Below are 22768 nucleotides of genomic sequence, written 5' to 3' on the forward strand. Positions count from 1 at the left end.
CTCCAACCAGACTCGGTCAGTTTTCTCCTACGAGCAATGTGTTGAGATGAAACATGAATGTAGGCACCCAATGTGGGATTTCAGCTACTTAGTAAATCAGCAAATTATTCGAAGGTTGGAGGCCTCGAGACGAAGACAAAATCCGTCGACCTCCAGGCCTCGAGCACTTTTCTCCTTTGAGCTGATAATCCTGGTTGATTAATGTTGGGTAATCAGTATTTGCTTTCAAAAACGAATATTAGGTCGACCAGTATTTGTCAAGTTCCCATTTCCCAGTCGACCATCCAGCATAAGCCAGAAGGAATCTATCAACAACAAAAGTGGGCTGAACATTGTTCCAGCAACTTCATGGCCTACCCGTTGGCGGGCCCCCGCATTCTACATTTTGCTGTAAATTTTTAAATTAAAGCCATTTCTGGCAAAAGGAGAGAGAGAGAGAGAGAATTATCTGCACATTTCAATATTCTCATGAATCGTGCGTAACAAATACCTAAGAATAACTCCCAATCAAATGGGATCCGTAACACAAATCTCCAAGAACCACTTTCTAAGAATCACAATGATGAATATGGAACCAAAAAAAATGGGGGGACTCAACCATTAAAAAAAAGGATGAAAAAATATAATAGAAGAAAGATATCTAGGGGTACCTTACAAAAGAACAAGTCTTCCCATTTCTTGCAAATATCTGCATATCCAACTGACATCCAATTTCGGAATTCTGCTTGTATTCTATTACCCTTATTCTACCTGTGCGCGCATCTAGCGCTCTTCCTGCCAAAGGATAAGGCAATGTTGAATGCCCTTCAGGAGACAGATTTGGTATTTGTCCTTTGACCAAAAAATAAAGCATGGATGGCTATGTCACAGACTGAAAGAATGTTTCCCATGACCACCAGTAATACAGGTCCTCTCTGTAGAAGTGGGAGGGACAGCAGAGTATCTGAATCCAAGAGTATTACCCGCATGGTCAAATTTCTTGTTTTCCTTAAATGAATATCACGAAAATTAGGAGATGCAAAATTAACGGGAATCCACCATCCCAGTTAAATCTTTCTGTCACCTCTCCCTTTCTGTTTCCCACTTGTTCATTTGATCTATTATGACTCCAAGATGTGGCAATTCCTTATAAAATTGTTGGAATAGTTGACATACTTGGTCCAAAATGGCCGGAGATGTTCAAAGCCAACCTCTAGCCATGGTTTGGACTGGCCATTGTAGTGGATAACTGCAGCCTTCTTCACACTCTCAATGTCAGTATTATTCTGGTAACCCAATCCCAGCATGTGCCAAGAAGGGTCAATTGGGTGAACATGGCCTTTGAATGCAATCAGAGCAGGTGGTAATGTCCCAAGCTTCCACATTGTTAAGTTTGACTTCAAATTCTGCATCAAGAAGAAATGACAGTGATAAGAAAGAGAGCTTGGTCAAGTGAATGATCCCAGTTGTAGCTGAACTATGAGGGATTCTGAACAAATAACCCGTTTATATACATGTGGTCAACTAGGCAGAATGAACTCAAATAATCCAGGATAAAAGGACTCCATAAAACAGTGGCGAGTGATCAAAGTCGCTCAAATCCACCAATTTCCAGTACCCTTGAGTAAATAGGATGTATGACCTTATCATGGCATCCCATTATGCTGTGCATATGGCACAAAATGGGTTGGGCCACTCCAGTTGATGGCTTACAACTGGGAAATCAGCAACTCCATGAAAAGGATGTTCTGGGCAATCCAGACCCCCCCCCCAAAGCCTCTTTCTTTCATGGGGGTAGAAGTAAAAGATGAAAAAGGAAGCTAACAATAATGATGATGAGGATAGAATTTGTCCTTTACCTCCTTCAACCAGAAATGATATGTCTCTCTGATATTTGTCTTCCTCCATGCACGTAGATCAAAAATGTTCATCCCATATGCCCATGCACATTCATCAGGATCTAAGTTCTTTGCTATGAGGGGATGAGAAAAATTGAAATAGTTCTTGAAGCGTTTCGACATTACCCACTCATCTTCACCTTTACAGGTTTGCACAGCCCCATTAACCTTGCCTTCTAGGTCAATCTCCCACAGTGCTGACAGGTCACGCTGAATTACAACATCATCGTCTAAAAAGACCACCTTGTCAAGGTTTGGAAACAGCTGTTCATAATACACAACAAAGTAAGCTATGAGTTATAGAAACAATTAAAATGCAAAGTACAATATCCTCAACAATACCGAAAGCCTTGAAAAGATTAAGAATTAGGCCAGGAACCAAGAAGCAATACACTAACCCTCCCCACACCCCCAAAATAAAAAGAAAAAGAAAAGGGAAAATACATGGAGCAAGAGAAGGCACTCATAAATCCACATTCTATAAGCTTAGCCCCTCTTTTTCAAACACCTTCTATAAGCTCTCCACTTTCAGTATTTATCATCTTCTCCCCTAATGTAAATGCAAGGAGGTATTTGATAATCCAAAGAAAAGTACTTAAGAGGTATCCTTAATTCCTTATATATACATATGCATATAAAAATACATATAATGTATGTACAGAATAGTCAACAGTAAATTTGAATTTTATTACAGAAATAGAAATCTCCTTACCATCCAAAGAGGTGAATAGCAAGGTATATGTACAAAAACAGCAAGGTATATGAACAAAAACAGCCCAGGTGAATAGCAAGGTATATGTACAAAAACAGCCCAGGTGAATAGCAAGGTATATGTACAACTCATAATCCTTGTTTTGAACTATTAAAGATTGTCACTTCATGTTTACTATTTCCTTTTCTTTCCCTCTTTATACAAGGTGCATATTTTCCAAATATAGATGAACTCATGAACCCAAGAAGGAAAATTGAATTTCTTTTGTGTTCCCTATTTCAAAACCTGAATTGCAATGAGAACCATGCAGGAAACACATCCATATTGCTTCAATGGAATGAGCATTAGTTTTTATTTATTTTTTTATGGCTTCATTTGATTGTTCTAAATCAAATATTCCTAAGACAATGCCAAGCTCATTATGATCACTTCAAAACCTAGTTCTTGAACTTCTTGAAAAAGATCCATGTTTCATCCAATTACCTCTGGGAGATAGATGCGGAGATGGTTGAGTAATGAAATGTACTTTGGACTTCTTGACTGTAATTTTGAATAAAACATCCGTGGAGTAGTCTCACTGAGATTGGCCCCAGCAACATGGTTTCCATGGTAGTAGTTTCTGATTCCATGGTGACTCTCTACAGCTTCTAGAACAGGTACATTTTCTCTTGTTAACCAGTCAAATTGATGAACACCTTTCACCTCAACAATTGCTGGAGGGAGAGGGTTCAGTGCAAACCATGAGTGCATACCCGCATAAGTCTTCTTATCAGTGATTACATGGAAGACTATTTTCTCGGGGTTTAGTGAGGACTGGATGGTAGAAGCAACCACAACAGAAGCAGCAAGGATGTTATCAGATGCCAAGATAAAATGGTGGTAAGAGTTGTCAGAGAGCAAGGGGAGTAGCTCTGGAGATGGCAACTGCCTGCGTGCATGAGCATTGGAGGAATATTCATCAGTCAATCGCAGAGAGAGACAGTGGATGCCTTTTGGAATAGCACTTGCTGCAAAATGTTTATTCATCAGCTCAGCAAACTTGGATGCTCTGACTTCCCTGTCAAATTTCTCCATCTGCAAAGATAAATATTCTCTAATTGAAACAAATACACACATGTGCATCAAAGAAACATAATGCACAAAAAAAAAAATTACTATGTCCTAACATAATTCTATGGAACATCTAGATGCTGGGCAGACAAAAAATCTTCCAATAAGCCATAAAGGAAAGAAAAGCTAAATAAAATGAATAAAAAAGTAGCAAAATAAAGAAACAAGTAAAGAAGGGGGAGGGGAGAGAGAGAGGCAAACGCAAAGCCTTCAAAGAACCCAGAGTGAAGCATATGCAGTAAGGAGCTTTTGTATATGTAAGCCAAAACTAACAAAACAATTAAATAGGTCAGCCATTTCCCAGGATTTTCTTTTCATTCTATTCTAGGAAATAGAATTTTAAAAGAAAAATTAAATTCTAGATTGGTTCCTTAATTTTATATACAACTTACACAATTCTAGGTAACACTGGTAAATCATCATATCTAAAAGACAATTTTGCCTAGAATTTCCTATATGGTTTGATAAACTATGATAACGAATGAAACAGTACCATGTTGGTTAAGGTTGAATAGAGCTGTTATCAAAACAGGCCCTAGAGCTTTGGAATTTTCTCGTGGTTAGCCACTGATAACATATTAGTTCTACAGTTTCAAATCTCAATTCAAACTAATTGGCTCTCTGTTATCAATACCATCTCAATGAAGATTCAAATTCAATACAATACTGTTATCAAAACAGGCCCTAGAGCTTTGGAATTTTCTCGTGGTATTAATTCTACAGTTTCAAATCTCAATTCAAACTAATTGGCTCTCTGAGGCAACAACTCTCAAAGGAAAAGAGAGTATGGTTTTCAGGAAGCAATTGGGAACTCTTGAAGATTGTGTAAATTAATTAAAGACGAGAACACTTCAAGGAAAATTTTCTAATTAATGATTGTAATAACCCTTGGACTTCTACTTGAAACCATAAACCACTTCATTAAGCCTATTCTTGCTAACAATTAAAGGGTTACTTCAGTAACTTGATTACATACCATTGCCTTTAGTTTGATAGCAAATGTTTTGGCATCATATTGGTTGTTCTTCATTTCTGAGACAAGTTCGCTGAAAGATTCCGGAAGCTTGAGGTCAGCTGGGATTTCCTCAGAACTCACTTGATTTAGTATCTTGTATAAATCTTTAACCAGCCTCTGCACACAACCAATCACTATATTAGGTATGTTGCTATGAACTTAATAAAAAACTTTCTACTATATCAGGATTCAGGAATGTTGCTACAAACTTGATCACAAACTCAAAAGTATATGGTAAGAAATAGATATTTACCACTGAATCATCTGCCCTACCAAGAAACCTTGGTCCCAATCTCCTGCCCAAACAATCTAAAGGAGAGAATAAAGTTAAAATGATTATAGTGTATTAATGGCATTGTGGAAAGGATAAGCAACATTTAATATTTACATAAATACATATATATTGAAATTCTGAAAGTATATATAGAAAGAAAGATTATTAAAAGAAAAAGAGACACAAGTGATGAGTCTTCCCAAAACTGTCTAGTTCTCCTTCTAGATTGACACAAATTTTTACAATACCTATCTAAATGATATAGCAACAATAAGATCTACCACAAACAAGTCTTTCAAAAAACCAATGACAACCCACAGCCCACCAAAGGAAAATTTTGAACCACCAAATCAGCCGAAGAATTAATAACCATATGAAACCAAACAAATCAGGGGGATACTAGACTTAAAAGAGTAAAAAATTTAAGCATACTAGTGTTTGAAGATTATATAATCTCAATATTGAGGATCAGTCAGTTAAAGGGAATAACAACATTAAGTGAAAAGTTGTTGTCACCATAAAAAGGAACCCAACAATCAAAATTAAAATTGAAACCTACAACCCAACAATCAAAACTAAAATTGAAAATGAAACCAACAACAACAAACAAAGTAGCTTTTTGGTTTGGATAGCCTCTTTGGGAAGTGTTTAACAGAAGACAACCTTGCTAGAAGAGGGATGATGGTGGAACCAAGCAGGTAAATGTGTGGTGAAGACACTGAAGAGGTGGACCATCTATTTATCCACTGCAAGTTTGTGAGGGAGCTATGGGCAAAATATTTGGGACTTTCTGAGGTACAACTATGCTTTCCAAAAGACTTGAGGTGTTGCTAATTTGCTATCATGTTGGCAGCAAAAAGGACTGCCAAGAAAAGGGAAGATCATATGGGGAGTAATACCAGCAGTAGTGGTTTGGTCAATTTGAAAATAAAAATAATACTAAGATATAATACTAAAGATACAGTAATGAAAGGTTTTTGGGGAAGAATATACTCTTTTTTGACTTTAGTTAATCTTTCTGTATCTATGCATTCAGAATAGTGGTGTACAAAGAGAATACTGTTCCCTGCTCACTATCTTATTGCATAAAATTCTGTATATGTTTTGTTCAGATTAATATAATACTTTTCCTTTTTTCAAAAAAAATATATCAATGAACAAAAGAATTTGTAAATGAAGAGCAATCAAACAGTTTAGTAGAACCAAAGACCCAGAAATGAGAAAAACATGATAAGAACCATGCCATGGAACACAGCCAATACCAACAAATAAAAAGGTTCATAGATCAAGGCAACACCTAGGTGCCAGCAGCCTGCGTAGGTGCCAAGACATTTTCTGAGGAGTGCCTTAGTACCATGTCATATCTGCATGCAAGTGAGGCACCTTCATAGGCAAAGGGAAGGGAAAGACAGGCACTTTATCTTTTTTTTTTCTTTTTTTTTTTTTTGCTACAATGGCTACACAACAGGGGTAGCCCATACCCCAACCCAGGTGCAGGCGGGATTCAATCCCAAGTCTCCGCTACAATATATAGAGAGAGAATATATTGAGTATGTTGTTCATTACTGCAATACTTTCTTGGATTCAATTTGCTGTTTTTCATCATTGAAACAGATCAAATAGATTTTGTATTAAGCAGTATTGAAAAAAGGTTACCTAATAGTAGGAGACAAAAGGCAAGGAACAAGAACAATGCAATCCAGAAGATAAAGAAAAATACAGCTCATAGATGACTGAACCAGTGCATGAGGCAGGCTCCCACCAATGTGGGGTCTGGGGAGGGACAGATGGAGTAGCCCAACCCAGTGATTTAAAGGCGTGCCTAGGCACACAGGCAAGGCGCATTTTAGGATAGGCGCCTCCCCCAGGTCCTAGGCGCAGCACTTTCAAAAGGCACACGCCTAGTGCACCTGATGCGCCTTGGCCCAGGCATGCGCCTTTTGAAAATTGCATGTTTTTTTACTTTTTTGGAACCAAGCAGCTGGGCTGAGGGCTCTACCCCCGGACCCCCGACCACACCCCTTGAGGCAAGCCCAAAAAAGTCCATGTTAAGGTCTTAAATTCTTAATTCTCACACAAAAATAATGATTTTATAATTTTAATTGCCTTTTAAGAAGACATTTTATTAAGATGAATGAATGAACAACATTAGCAAATTGGGGGTTCTTGGAGATTTGGTGAGTGAGCGAAGAACCCCCTATTTGCTAATGTTGTTCATTCATTAATCTTAATAAAATATCTTCTTAAAAGGCAATTAAAATTATAAAATCATTATTTTTTGTGTGAGAATTAAGAATTTAAGACCTTAACATGGACTTGTTTGGGCTTGCCTCGAGGGGCATGGCACAAAGGCGACTCGTAGAATCAGGAATGTAATATGTTTTACATCACATTAGCTACTTGACCTTAACATGGACTTGTTTGCTAATGTTGTATATGTTTGATTTTATTTTTAAATTTTCATTTGAATATGCTTTACATGTTATGTTTATGTATTTTAATTTTAGATAATAGGTTTTTAAACCATTATTTTAAATTTTAAGTTTATATTTATGTTTAATATTTTTTATTTTCGCTTTTTTTTTTAATTTTTTGGCATTTTTTGAATTTTCTGACTTATTTTTATTTTTTAGCAATCTTTTGTATTTTTGCACCTTGCCTTAAAAAGGTGCACGCCTCACCTTGCGCCTTGTGCTTTTAAAACACTAGCCCAACCGTTGTGCCAAGGCCCACCCTCTCATAGATGACTGAGCCAAAAAATAATAATAAATAAAGAACAGAACCAATTTGCAATAAAAAACCCCTCGACCTGGAACCCCCCAAACAAGTTCCCACTTGTTCACATGCACCTTCTATAGCAAGAAAATCAGCAAGGCTATTAGTTGCTCTGTGGACCCAAGTGAACAAGTAGGCAGCCAAAGCCTTTTCCTTCCTAAATATAAACTTAAGCACCTCAAGGAAGAGAATCCATCAAAATGAAATTTTATCATCCCATGTTCCAGGGTAGTCCAGTATCCGCCTGTTGTTGTCTCCTTGAAGCAAATTCAACAAATACTTACCAGCCCCTCAAAATACCATCCATGGATGCACCACTGAACTCTTCTCTAGTTGAAATCCAGTGGGCTATCCTCATTGCATTGAGATCAATAATAGCTCTGACCTCCATCTTCTTATTGGTGAAAATTCTAGAATTTCTCTCAGTCAACACACTCCAAAGAACTGTGGCTCTGATAGATCTCCACATAATCTTTGCCCTCTTACTGCCAAGAGAAGCAAAGTTGGTTTCACAGAAGACCTCAATGTCAACTGCAGGGGACCAAGAAAAGCCAGAAAAAAATGGAGAAAGTGGTTTCAAATAACCAACATATAGGAGAAAATAAAGAAGAGATGGTTAACATTATCACCAGAATTAAGGCAAGGGAACACAAATGAAGGGGGAGAATCCAAGTTTTTCACCTGCACTAGAGCATCTATCTGGTACTGATGATCTTCACATAGCTTCCCAAAAATATGATTTAATCTTAGAGGGACTAGGACCATCCTGAAGGGCATTAACACGAAAGGGAGGGGGGAATGGCAGTATTAAGATTTTTGAAGAAAGAGCAGGAAAAATGGCCCAAAAGTCAAGAGCCAAAACTCGAGAATCTATTCTATTTGGAAGGGAAAAAAAATACATCTCTCAAACAAAAAATGAGTGAAAGGACCTCATCACTCTCAAAATCTTTAAGGGTCCACCTAAAACCAAGGTCCCAAGCAAGTTCAAAAGGTGAGGTTTCAGCACAATCAGAGAATAGAGATAATTTCATGGTTGTATAAGGAGATGCTGTACACAATCTAGAGTATTCAAGGCAAAGATATGTATAACCCACCAACAATGATTTGGTGTGTTGAAATACTCGTTTTCTTGGGATCTCCATGCTATTGACTTTGTTTATCTGTTTGTGTACTTGCTATATGAAAATTTATGATTTTAAATGTCTTTGTACTTTTCGGAATGGAATTGATCAGTATTTTGTAGTGGAAAATTAAATTCTATCATTAAATGTGATATTGCATTGTGAAATTAATGATGTAATGTGTTTGATATCCAGAAGTCATCATTATTAGCTTTCTTTTAGTACTTTTTTCAATACAAAATGATAAGAAGTTAAGAATTTAAGTGGCACATGTTAACATGGATCATATCCAACAAGTTATAGGTTTTATTGTTAAAAATCACCACCGAACTGGTGCTTCAACAACGAGGAAGTATTCTGTCACCTAATAATTCAATCAAAACCCTTAAGGAGTTCAGACAAACCAATCGGAAGAAGCCCAATGGACAAAAAGAGCTTGACTTCAAATTCAACTAATCGGAAGAAACTCCCCCCCCCCCCCCCGAAAAAAAAAATCCTTATAGAACTCAATCCAAATCAAAACAAAGCAATTCAAAAGAAATCCGATTTCAATCAAATCAAACCCCGATAATACCTGCAATGCTCCCATTTATGCAAGTATCTAATCTTGAAGCAAACTAAACAACTACTACTACTTATGGGGTAAACAGTATGAAATACAAATTACAAGAGATCTAATTTTTATTCAATTTAATTATGAAATACTTGCAACGATAGATAAAGTGAAAGAGAATAATAATACGCACCGAGCGACGAGCACTTATTAACACCTTCAAGAGTAACGACGGCCGTGAGAATGAAGACGAAGGGAAGCAAAAAGGCAAGGATGAGAATCGAATGGAAGAGAGTCCGATAAGAGATGTGGCGAGCTGCGACCTTGATATTCATGAAGTCAAGAAACCCATTGCTGCTCGAGATCGTGATGCTTTTCATGCTAGGAGAGAAATGAAGCTGCATCGTCGTCTCTGTCGCCTCCTCGTCGTCAGGGCAACGAGAACCCTAGAAACCCAGTTCAGATATCCCCCAAAAAAAGCCGCGAAATTCACCATCAGATTCACTGGAACGAGAACAAATCGATAGAGACGGGGATCTCTTCTGGGTATTTCTCCAATTGGATCTTTGGGGTCTTTTTGAATCCGGCATTGGAGATCAGGGACGGGTTTTGATCGATTTCAGCTGAAGGCACAAGGATTCGTTGACAAAATCGAACTAGGTTCTTCTCTCTCTCCCATGGAGAACCCGGGATCGTGAGGGAGAGAGAAAGAGAACAAGCAAAGATGCGCTTTGTTTCGTTCTATTTTGTCTTTCTTTTCTTTGGAAAACTTTTTGATCAACTGATCGGCCGATCCCGATCCGAGCTCTTATTTTGTTGTATTTTGACGACTTTCTTTTTTCTTTACTTTTCTCCTTCAACTAAAATTTAAAAATATATATATATATATATATACATATATTTGTAAAAATAAAATAAAATAAGTTAATTATTATTATTATTTCGAGTCAAAACCGTGTATTGGGCCTGTGCCCTTTGGGAAGAAAGGGTGGAAGATGACCGGGTGAGGTGGGTCTACTAAATTTAGATGACTTAGATGATTTGGGGATAGTGAAGTAGGATGGATCATGGATGTGCTTTCAATTAAACTAAATATAGGTTTACCATAATATAAATATATCTTTGTGTAAGTGTGTCTATGAGAGAGAGAGAGAGAGTGGTGTTTGGGGAAGGAGATGATGTATACAATATATAGTTTGAAAAATGAAAACTTTTGAAGCTAACTCTGGGAGTGGGGGAGTGTTATATTTATAGACTAGAATAGAATAGTAGAATTGGTAAACCATGGGTGAAAATATGAGGATTAGATCAGTTGGTGAGAAAATACCAATATCTGTCAGTCTAAACAAGGAGACAATCACTAGTGAAGTAGTTAATTCATAATTGTTTCTAGGTTTAAAATATATAAATGGTCAGGTTCTTTTCTAAGCTTACAGGATAGGGTTGGCTATGTCAAAGAGAAGAGTCCATCCAGTGTGCCAACAAAATCCAGAGACCCAAAACCCTTTGCAGGTAGAATCATCAACCATTGTAATGTACTATCTAATTTTGTAATGTGAAAAAAGGAACAAGGGAAGATGTCAATGCATCTCTGATGGAAATTATATATATATATAATCAAGGTTTATGAGATTTGAGGTAGTCCCAATTTTGGAACCTTGCCAATTGCTTGAATTACATTTTTCACTGAAGCTCATTGAGTAAGTCCAACTTGAAGTTCAATGAGTTCATTGAACATCTTAACTACATTTCTATCTGGGCCAAGAAAGAGCAAGATGTTGGCTTTTGTAAATTGGATGGAATCATGAAATTCGCTTCATCATCACTTCACCAAAGGGCCTCCAGTAACAGCACTGCAATTGCATAAGGTCATATGGATTATAAATGTGAGAATTTCAGATTTCTGTAGGTGATCTAGTCATCTGGAGTCCTTAATGAGTTCAATGAGCCCAGAGAGCATCTTTTATAAATTGAGTTGAGTGACATTGCTGCAAATACAATGGTAGTAAGGGCTTTAAGCTTGTAGAGAAAAATTCTAATCTGGGTATCCCATCAAAGAATGAATAATAATAATAATAATAATAATAATAATAATAGCATTTTTTTTTCCTTTGAGGGGGAGGCTAAAAAAATAGTAGTCAAGCTCACAGCCATCAGGCTTGGAGATTCTATTGGTTCTAGTATATAGACTGTTTCTTCTTTTACTCTGGCTTCTCTTACTTATTATATAGAACATAGAATGTTTGTCATGATTTAACCAGGGGTGGACTAATTTCTGTTAATATAGATGGTATATATCCCAGTATTTTCAAGCTTTCATAATCTTCAGTATTATTTTAATAATTATGTTCAGCCATTTCTCTAACAAGTAAGCCTCGTTTGCGTCCTTTTGTTTTATTTTTATCATTTCTATGCTATATGAAATCTCAATATAATGAAGCATAAAAAATAAAAATAAATTAAAAAACTGAAAATTATTCAAAACAAGAGGCAATGGTTGAATTTTTCAAATTCAGGAAACATTCTTTTAGAAGTATGCACTTGTTTTCATTTTCTCTGTCATGTCATATTATGGGGTTCGATTATGATGCCAGAAAGACATGATACTAGAAAAATTAATAACCAATCAACCAACATCGATCAAATGTGGTAACCAATGAAGTGGGTTTTCATCAAAATTCACCAGGGGGTTGGCTGATTGGTCAAAGTCTTTTTGGTGTCATGTCTTTCTGGCATCATAGATTTTCTCTGTATTATTTCATTCAATAATCAATAGTCAAAATCAGAGATCAATTGATAGTAGCTCAGTTGGTAGGATCTCTAGCTAGTTGTAGCTGAGACCGGGGGTTGAATCCCATTGCCACCAAGGTTGGGGGGTTATATATGATGGGTTTGGGAGATATATAGGAAGAAAATGGAAGGCCTATCTTAAACCCGTATATAATGTCCCCTGATTAAAAGTGTCCATAATTTGGTTCTAATTAGGAGGTAACCACTCTCAAAGTCAATTTAGAACACTTTGCTAAAGGGATTAAAATGTTTTTATCCTACTATTATATTTATTTGACTTCAAGCAAAGCATCTTTAAAGAAACCCATTACTTGTTCGGTTTGGTTTAGGCCTAGGGCTGTCAACGTGTCAGGTATGGTCAGGTAGAACCACTTTAATTGGAATAAAATCAGAGACTCACAACAGTCCTAATAGTCAAGTCTATCGGGTCTGGATCCAATAGACCCGGTTATACGGAAAGTTATATTTGTTTATATAAATAATAACTTAAAACTTAAACTTTGACAATATAACATTAATAAAAGTATTAGAAAATATTAACTTATTTATATGTTAATAAATTAAATATTTTTAACTTATTTATATGTCTATCAAATTTAACATTTCAAACATAAAATTTGATAAAAATTATAAGAAAACATCATACATATTCGATAATATTATTGCTTTTGGGTGTGAATCGGTTTGGGGCAGGCAAGAAATGGAACCGACCCAATTATTAATTGGGACAAAATCATGGAACCAGAATCGCTATAATCAGTTTGGTCATTTCGGGTCGATTGGATAGAAGGCCAAATTCGGCCAAAGTGATAAATTTTCTTATATTACACTTTAGCTTCAAAAAGCAAGAAGAGAACTGATTTATTCTCAAAAAAATACAATAAAATTATAATAAATTATAAAATAAGAGAAAATAGATTGAAATGATTTGGTCACATACATACAGCACTCGCTAGAAAAAATGATATATTACAAATTGAAAGGGCTAGAAGAGATAAATCAGACTGAAAAGAACTAGGATAGAAATAAAATGAAATGGTTTAAGCACCCACAATCTTGGATATGGCACTGAACAAAAAGCAAAATTCATGTACATGACCCCATATAGTTGGGACAAAGCTTACATGACATGATGAAATGAAGTTACAAAACAAGAAAAATCAAATGAAGAAAGGTTTTATTAATACTCCAACATGTAAAAGTAAAGTCTAGAAATCAAATTATTAAAATTCACCATTTGTTTCAGGAGTTGGCCAACTGCCTATATTGCAGATATAATGGGTGCTGAAGCAAAGAGTCATGACAATGTAGTTAAGAACCCCACATTGCAGAGGCTCTCAATTAGGGGTGTAAATTCAGGCCAAACATGAATAATTCAAGCCCTGATTTTCCTTAAATTGGAATAGGCCTTAGAATGGTTAATAGTGGCAGGCCCAGCCCACTGGAATCCATCTTTATAAAAGGAATAACAGGTTTTCATGACCACTAGTGGTCTAGTGTGACAAATGGGCTCCATATGTTGGGCTTTCTAAACCACATGCTCGCATGCTCAACCAAGCTGTCAGCCATTCAAATGCAACCTCACTGGACACCTGTACTAGGGTTAGAAAGAATGTTTTTTTAAGCAGAGAGGGTCACATCTGTGCACATGCTTTTCAAATCATTTCTCTTACATGCATTTGTAATTTGTAATCTGTGTCATATTTGTATTCTAAAGAAACACATCTTTCCTTCATAGCTGTTGGGGTTGATCATTGGTGTAGTTACTGAGGCCAAGGCCCCACCAACCCATCTGTGAAGAGACAGTATTAGGAGGAAGATTGAGAGCATGTTGGGATAAGGCATTAGGAAACCTGAACTGAATCCCCACCACATTTAAACCTTCTCTGGAGCTTCATTTCATGAACTATTGAGAGCAGTGTTATTGTCCAGTTCAATAACAGAGGGCTTAAATTATTCTGTAAAAGCCTAATTGTGCAGAGCAGCTTCAGCTTCTTCTGCTTCCACTGAGATAATATGCTCCATATAAGTGCTCCTTTCTTTAGGAAATGCTCCATCCTGTATTAATCTTGAGCCACCAGTCTAAAGGAGCCATCAATTGTTCTGGCCCCTCCACTTCTTGATTGTCTGCTGCAACTTCATGTGCTTGCTCCTGAAATAATTATGGCTTATGGGCATTAGCTTATTACAGTAATGATTCTGAAATAAACACTTCCATTAGATCAAGTTAATATTTGAATTTCTTCAAAACTCATTATCCTAATTGTAAGAGAATATATTATGAATTTGTGAAATGAAGAAAGGTTTTGACTTGAGTTGAATTTGAGTTCAAGATTTTAGTTCGAATTGAATTCAACTTGTATTATCTTGGTAAGCCAAATTCAAACCTCATACTATTCGATTTGGTTCGACTCGAATCCACCCTTAAAAGCCGGATGCTTTATATTAAAAATAAAAAGAGAGGACAAATTTAGGGGGCCATTTGGTTACGAGTGAAATAGCTGAACTGAATGACTTAAGTGGTTCCACTGCTCCACACATTGGTATCAGTGGGGCCGGCCGGGTACTTGGAAATTGGAGCTATCTCATGTTGTAAGAACATTAAGAAAAAAGATCGGGACCCACCAGGAGATTTGTCATTTGCACCGCTCTAAAGCTACAAAAAGATAATGATTCCAATATGTAATGCTACTATGTAAATTCTAAAAAATAGAAATGGTTTTGAAACACAGTAGCTTGGACCTGTTTAATGTTTGGATCAGATTAAAGGGGGCCCCTTGCCTCTTGCAAGTCCCGACCTAGTCTGTTTTTTCGTCCAATTCTTGGCTGGTCCTAAAATATGATCCGGGTGCAAGCTGCAAGGTATCTGGATCTAGACCCTTGTAATTGTATCTGGATATATTTCCAATTCGGGTAATTGGATAAGAGGTGATCATGGCCCTGGCCGGACCAGAATATGTGGGCTTCAGGGCCCGGGCCAAAAATGATAAACTCTAGTTAGGTCTAACCGTCTAAGACTAAATTTGAGAGTACTTATTCCAATAAGCATTTATTTTGGATTGAAACCACACCAATAATTACTTGTTTGTATTTGGGAAATAAGCCCAAATAAATACTTATTCTCATTTTTTTTTTGGTATTTTGGTGATATGCCCAAAATTGGTAGTTGAAGGAACCGAATCCATATCTCTACTAGGAGTTTAGGACAAACCAACCAACATACCAATTGAGCCATCTCTCAGTTGGCTTATTTTTTAGAATAAACACTTAAGAAGTTCAAAATTTAGGCTTATTTTTAAGTGTTTATTTCTTTTTTAGCCTGTACTGGCCTGCCATATTATTTTAAAAATACCTATACTACCCCCATGATAAGTGCTTTTTTACCAATTACCACTTATTCTCCAAATAAGCACTCTCAAACTCCGCCTAAGTCCCAAATTTTGCGGTTCACCCTTGACCCTTCTCTCTCTCTCTGAATCTGAAAGTCTGAAACAAATTTTATTTCGGTTATGTTTGCTTGATAATTAGGGCTATTAGGTGTGATGCTTGTGTTTAGTTGTTAGTTGTATGTACTCTATGGTATCAATTGTGTTTTTGTTGAAGATTTGGAACTGGGAGGTCTTTGGGAATGTGCAGAATAACATTGGTAGGATTAAAAAATCTCGAGATTGAGCTGAATAGGGAGAGTCAATGAAATGATGATAAAATAAAGACCTTGGAAGCAGAATTGGAAATTTGGCTCTCTAGGGAGGAACAAATGTAGGGCCAGAAATCCAAAGTGAACTGGCTTCAACATGGGGACAAAAATACATAATTTTTCCATGCCCAAACAATGAAAAGAAGAAGTAGAAACAAGATCCTAAGTTTGGAAAATGAACCAGGAATTTGGGTGGAAGGGGAAAACCAAGTAGAAGAGGTCCTAATCAATCATTTTGAAATTATCTTCACATCTTCAGGCACTTAGAGTCCGGATGAAATCCAGGAGGTTCTGAACAAGAAAATCTCTAAAGAAGAGAGTAGGTGGCTAGAAAGGAACCTAGAAGATGAATAAATTAAAGAAGCCTTGTTTCAGATGGCTCCCCTTAAAGCTCCGAGACCTGATGGTTTCCATAATATTTTTTTCCAAAAAAAATTGGGAAATTGTAGGTCTAGAGCTGTGCAAGGCCATCTCAGATTTCTTCAACTCTAACAAACTAAATAAAGAATTAAATAGGACCTTCATAACTCTAATCCCTAAAGTCAAGCAACCCACTAAAGCAAGCCATTTCAGACCAATCAGTCTCTACAATACCAGTTACAAAATCATAGCAAAGATCCTGGTCAATAGAGTTAAAACTTTACTGTACAAAATTATCAGTGGGAATCAAAGTGCTTTCATTCCAGGCAAATAAACTCATGACAACATACTCATTGCCCATGAAATAATTGACTATATGAAAAAATGCAAAGGGAAAAAAGTCTGGATGGCAATTAAACTAGATATGAGCAAGGCATATGATAGAGTATAGTGGAGTTTCTTAGAGAGGGTGCTAAAAAAGATTGGTTTTGGGGACAAATGGGTAAATTGGATCATGGAATGCATATCAACAGTGTCATACCAAATCCTTGTTAATGGAGTTCCAAGGAAATCCTTCCATCCAGAAAGGGGAATTAGGCAAGGAGACCATTTATCCCCCTACCTGTTCCTGTTTGTGTCTAAAGCACTCTCTACATACCTTCACCACCTTGTTATTCAGAAGAAAATATCGGGAGTGAAACTAAACAAGAATTGTCCAGTAATATCCCACCTCTTTTTTGCAGATGACAGCTACCTCTTCACGAGGGCAAAACCATCTGAAAGTCAATATCTGGTGGAGGCAATTCAGTTGTATGAAAGGTCTTCTGGTCAATAGGTAAATTTCTCAAAATCTGAGGTTTTCTTTAGCATAAATTTTCACCCAAGACTGCAAAAGATAATGACAAGAAGACTAAATATTAAAAAGGTGGAACACCCAGACATCTATCTAGGCCTACCTACAGAAATTGACAGACCAAAAAAAGTGTTGTTTGATTATCTGCTAGGAAGAATCCAATCCAAAACTTCTAAATGGCATGGACTTCTCCTTTCAAATGGAGAAAAGGAAGTTCTTCTAAAACCACTAGTAGTTGTCATCCCAAACTACACCATATCTTGCTTTTTGATCCCTAAGATTATTTGTGGCAAAAGCCCAAAGAAAGTTCTGGTGGGGCTCTCAGGATAAAAAGAAAATCAACTCGGTCAGTTAGGAAACAATTAGTAGAAACAAAAATGATGGTGGATTGGGTTTTAAAGACCCTCATTGCTTCAACAAAGCTCTTTTAGCCAAACAGGCTTAGAGATTTTGTACAAAAGAGCATAATCTATGGTGTCAAGTTATCAAGGCAAAATATGTTAAAAGGAAGAACTTTTTAAATGATGAATTCTCACACAGACACTCTTGGGGATGGCAAAGCATCCTACTAGGAAGAGAAATTCTGAAAAAATGAGCTTTCTGGGAAGTAAATTCCGAGGATCAAGTCAGTTTTGGATCAAAGGGTTTGCTAGATTTCTAGGCAAAGCATCCTACTTGGTTAAAGGGTTTGCTAGATTTCTGTTTAATGGGGCCTAATCCAAGAAACAATGGGCCCTTTTGGGTCAAAAATCTAATAGATCAAGATAGAAGGTGTTGGAACTCTGCCATCTTGGAAGCTAACTTCACAAAAGAGATAAAAGATCAAATAAAAAAAAAAATCCTTTGGCTTCAGGAAATTGGGAGGATAGGCTAATCTGGAAAGGAAAATCTTCTGGGAGATTCTCTGTCAAGTTAGCCTACTACATAGCAAGCAGAGAAAGGTTTGATTCCCCCACCCCTCTTTCAAACCACCTGCCAAACAATAGCCTTCATCAAAACAGAGAAGCCTGGAGGGAGCTGTGGAAATTAAAAACTAATCCTAAAATTAAATATTTCATTTGGAGATGTTTATGGAATTCGATTGCAATCAGAGTGAACCTAGTCAACAAGAAGATATCCCAACCTATTTATTGTCCTTTCTACAAAAAAGAGCTAGAAACGATTATACATGCACTTTTTAAATGCGATCATGCAAAGTTTCTCTGGTTCGGATCAATTTTGGGTCTTAGATCAGAGAATGTCCCAAATGACTTCTCCATTTGGTTGCTGGAATGGATAATTCTATGCAGTCAAAGGAGAGACAAAACAGAAGAGCTCCTAAGTTACTTGGCCCTCTTGTTGTGGACTATTTGGAAATGTGGGAACAAATTTGTTTTGATAATGAACTGTCTAACCCTTACAAAAATCTCATCTATCTCAACAGAGCCTAGAAGGAGAGGAAGATGACTTTATTGAAAGAATGGCTAGGTACTTTGCAAGTGTCTGAGTTGATTGAATCAACCATTTCGTGGCACCCCCCAGAATCAAACTTCTTGAAGATAAACGTGGATGGCAGCTTTTTGTGTGAAGGGAAAGCAGGTTTTGGTGTAGCGACAAGAAGCCATTTGGGTCTGTTGAAAGGTGTATCTTTTGGCCACTCATATGCAATTTCTCGCACCCAAGTAGAAGCATTTGCTTGCCTCCAAGGAGTGAAGCTAGGGAAACTGCTAAACAAAGGTCCTTTTGTGATAGAAAGTGATAATAAATCCCTGGTTCAAGCACTAATCGCAAAAGATCCATCTTATGCTTTTGAAGCTTTTTTTTTTTCATAAAGATATTCTAGAAGAATGTAAAGACTTGAACATTTCTTTTTCTTTGGCTAGGCGGGAGTCCAATCTGTTAACCCATAATCTTGCAAAAATGGGTCTTTGGGACTGTGGTTATTACATAGAAGCCCTACCTTTGTGGCTGGCAAATTGGATGACTCCCCCTTCATCTGTGTAATCTTTCTTTGTCTTTAGTAACTTACTCCTTACCAAAAAAAAGATTTTGTACACTTGCTTCATTCTTATGTGGGGTATTTTTCCAATGGTTTCACACATTTAGATTCTGCGAAAAGGCTATGCCTTTTAACCTCGATATGACGTGGGGCATTGGTATTTTTCCAATGCCATCCTTTCCTCCCTTTCTTCTTCGCTTTCTATTTGATGGGAACCCTTTTGTGAACAACTGGAACTCTGGTTTCGTTCCATTTGGGTGCATTTAATTTATTTGATTTCCATGTTTATTCTGTCATTTCAAGAGGGATTAAGTTTCTCGGCATGCTTTCTCACTACTTTTTCACCTCAAAAATCAGTTGGAAATTGGGGGGAGTAGTGGGGAGTTCGAATTTGGACATTCAGAAGTATAATTCAGATTGAACATGGTTCTAGCAGGATTTTTACACTACAGCTCCAAGTAAAAGGCAAGCTATACCTGCTATATTCTTAGGTGAAGATGTCAACAGAACTGGAGTGCCTACAAACTTGAGCCACACTTGTTTGAAGTAAGTTCGGACTTATGATAGATTGTGGCTCTTACATCATTCTTGCTCATTTGAGTTTTTTTCAATGCAAAATATTGTCGTCCCTACTACTGCTAAGTGCTAACTTAGTCTCCTGGAGGGGATAATTATCTGACAGCTAGCTAAGCTCCCAAGGTCATGTCTCTTGGGATGAAATCATGCTTTTCACAGTGTTTCTTGTTCCAGAATAGCATAAACCATTCTGTTTGCTTCTGTCCATCCTGACCTTTCCACGTTTCTTCTACTTCTGGAATCCAATTGTAATTTTCCATGTCAAAGAGTAGAAAATGCCTCGTACTGTTAGAGAAATGTACGAATATGAAGCAGCTAAAACAAGCACATGCACAGATAATCACAAACGGACTTGGGAATGACAACTTTGCTCTCAGCAGGGTTTTGGCCTTCTGCTCTAATCCGCACTATGGGAGCCTAAATCATGCGTTGCAGATATTTGAACGAATTGAAAAACCTACTATGTGCATCTGCAACACCATGATCAAAGCCTTCCTACTGAAAGGAGAGCTTATCAAGATCATCAAAGTATACACACGGATGTTGCAAGAGGGCCTGTACCCTGATAATTATACACTTCCTTATATGTTGAAGGCCTGCAAGAACCTACAAAACTCTGTACTAGGTGAACAAATCCATGTGCATGGTTTAAAACTGGGATTTTTATTTGATATTTTTGTTGGTAATACTATGATTCTCATGTATTCAGCCTGTGGTATGATGGAAGCAGCAGCACGCATATTTGATGAAATCCCTCACCGAACTGCAGTATCATGGACCATAATGATATCTGGATATGCAAGACAAGGGGACATTGACACAGCACGGTTAATCTTTGATGAGGCACCAATGAAGGATAGAGGAATTTGGGGATCCATTATCTCTGGGTATGTGCAGAATAATTGTTTCAAGGAGGGTCTGCAAATGTTCCGTATGATGCAGTTGACAAACTTGGAACCTGATGAGGCCGTTTTTGTAAGTGTTCTTTGTGCATGTGCTCATTTAGGAGCTCTGGATATTGGTATATGGATTCACAGATACTTGGATCGAATTGGGTTACCATTGACCATTCGGTTGGGCACTGCTCTTATAGACATGTATGCTAGATGTGGAAATCTTGATATAGCCAAAAAACTGTTTGATGGAATGCAACAAAGAGATACTATCTGCTGGAATGCAATGATTTCAGGAGTGGCAGTGCATGGAGATGGAGAAAATGCATTAAAGCTGTTCTTAGAGATGGAGAAGTCTGGGTTCAGACCAAATGACATCACTTTCATTGCTGTTTTTACTGCATGTAGCTATTCAGGCATGGCATATGAAGGTTTGCATCTGTTCAAGAAGATGAGTACAGTATATGGTATTGAACCCAAAAGTGAACATTATGGATGCATTATTGACTTTCTTGGTCGGGCTGGGCTTTTTGAAGAAGCAAAGGAAATCATCCAGGGAATCCCTAATTCAAGTAGCCCATATGAAAAAGCGATTGCATGGAGGGCATTATTGAGTGCTTGCTGTAATCAGAGAAAAACCCAACTAGCTGAATTTGCAGCACAGCAACTTGTACAATTGGAACGCCACAGTGGGGTCTATGTTCTACTTTCAAATATGTATGCAGCTGCTGGAAACTACAATGATGCCAGAACAGTAAGAATGATGATGAAAAAGAGAGGGATTGAAAAGACACCAGGTTGCAGTTCAATCGAGATAAATGGGTTTATTCATGAATTTATTGCAGGTGAGAAAGCACACCTGCAGATGGATGAGATACATGAACTATTGGAGAAGATGAACAAGCATTTGGAATACAATCCAAACTGATCAACTGATGGAACATCACCATAAGCCTTTAAGCTCAGCTACTGAGTAGCAAATGCAAGAAATTTGCTTACAAGGTCCATTACTGTGGAGCATTTTGCTTTGTTGAAAATTATAGCTCAAAAAGAACTGCTTGAAGTTTCAACCTGTGAAGGTTCTTTAAACACAAGCCACAGAAGCATTGTGCTTACACCTTTACGTGTTTGTCATGCCACTGAGAACTGTGGTAAGTTGACATATAGCTTATTTTTTAAGTCTTGCATCCTTCCATCTCCATCCATCATATTTTATCTATGAAAATATAAGGCCATTTCACAATGCGCTGGTCCCATGGGACCTTGGGAGGGGTGGACCATAAAATGTAAATGGACCAAACACCCAATTGCACAACACGGCTGCTCTCGGACTAGAACCTTCATTCTCAACTTGTTATCCCAAGATACTGCACCAAGCAATGGCCCCTTATCTATGAAAATATATGTAATCTAATTCTTGCATTTTCTATGTTATGTATATATGTTAATAAAGTTTTCAAATTATTTACAAAAAAAATTAAGTTTTCAGATTCTTACTCCTTTTCTCAACTAGTAAATGTTTATCTTCTTTTCCTGGCTTCTAGTCCTCTTTCACTAATAATCATTCGTTATAGATCCCAAACCCATCCTGATATATGGTTGGGAACATGTTGCTTCCAGCTCCTCCACAAGGTAGACTGATAAATAGGTTAATGGTAGGAAGCATGGTTTTCAAAACCGGACTGGAAAAACCGGGAACTGGTCAGGTGACCAGTTCCGTTTTCCCCCAAAACCGGATTTTCTCCAAAAACCATTGATTTTGGTCAGCAAACTGCTGACCCAGGCGGTTAACCGTTCGACCAGGGAACCGGACCCCTGACCGGTTCGTTCTCCGGGTCGGTTTTAAAAACCATGGTAGGAAGCCCCTCAATGAGAGAGTTCAGCTGTTTCCACTGCTTCTCATTGTTTGGTTTTGACTTCTGCTTCCTTTTTTACCTGATCAGTTTTGACTTGCAGAGAGAGTTCACAAGTAATAGATTGGAAGATTTGGCAATGCGGGTTAAATAAAGAAATATGATTGATCAAAAAATAAATAAAGAAATATGCCTTCCAAGAATGGACATACAGATACTACTTATCTTCCATGGGTTGAAGGCTTAATGGGATCTCGGTCAAAAGCTTGGTATATATCTCGGTCCTGCTCCTAACAAGGATATCCAAGGGAAGATCCAATACTTAAATACA

General features: G+C 37.3%; 1 protein-coding gene and 1 pseudogene across 3 annotated transcripts; one reads left to right on the plus strand and one right to left on the minus strand.

The window, feature by feature from the left end:
* Positions 1-435: 435 nt before the first annotated feature.
* On the minus strand, positions 436-10228 carry LOC104598644 (putative galacturonosyltransferase 14). The gene is made up of 6 exons (XM_010260814.3): positions 9631-10228; positions 4968-5023; positions 4676-4831; positions 3073-3663; positions 1839-2141; positions 436-1385 (listed from the first exon to the last, which is right to left on the minus strand). Exons 1-6 carry the CDS (start codon positions 9839-9841, stop codon positions 1101-1103), a joined length of 1602 nt encoding a protein of 533 aa, XP_010259116.1. The 5' UTR covers positions 9842-10228; the 3' UTR covers positions 436-1100.
* Positions 10229-19389: 9161 nt separating this feature from the next.
* Positions 19390-21792, plus strand: LOC104598653 (pentatricopeptide repeat-containing protein At2g22410, mitochondrial pseudogene; annotated as a pseudogene). Of its 2 annotated transcripts, XR_016083870.1 has the most exons (2): positions 19390-19661; positions 20401-21792. The product of XR_016083870.1 is annotated as a pentatricopeptide repeat-containing protein At2g22410, mitochondrial pseudogene, transcript variant X2 (transcript). The 2 variants fall into 2 exon arrangements; XR_016083869.1 differs by having other exon boundaries at positions 19454-21792.
* The last annotated feature ends 976 nt before the right edge of the window (positions 21793-22768 follow it).

Source organism: Nelumbo nucifera, chromosome 3 (assembly GCF_055504915.1).
Source record: "Nelumbo nucifera cultivar China Antique chromosome 3, China Antique-T2T, whole genome shotgun sequence".
In the NCBI taxonomy this organism is placed as follows: Eukaryota; Viridiplantae; Streptophyta; class Magnoliopsida; order Proteales; family Nelumbonaceae; genus Nelumbo; species Nelumbo nucifera.

What these genes read in the sequence shown, in the direction of transcription:
- LOC104598644 (XM_010260814.3), bottom strand. Translation starts at nt 9,841, where the DNA reads ATGCAGCTTCATTTCTCTCCTAGCATGAAAAGCATCACGATCTCGAGC. An exon ending in CTATCAAACTAAAGGCAATG is followed by an intron (nt 3,664 to 4,675) that starts GTATGTAATCAA and finishes TTATCTTTGCAG; the next exon opens with ATGGAGAAATTTGACAGGGA. An exon ending in TCCGCATCTATCTCCCAGAG is followed by an intron (nt 2,142 to 3,072) that starts GTAATTGGATGA and finishes TATTATGAACAG; the next exon opens with CTGTTTCCAAACCTTGACAA.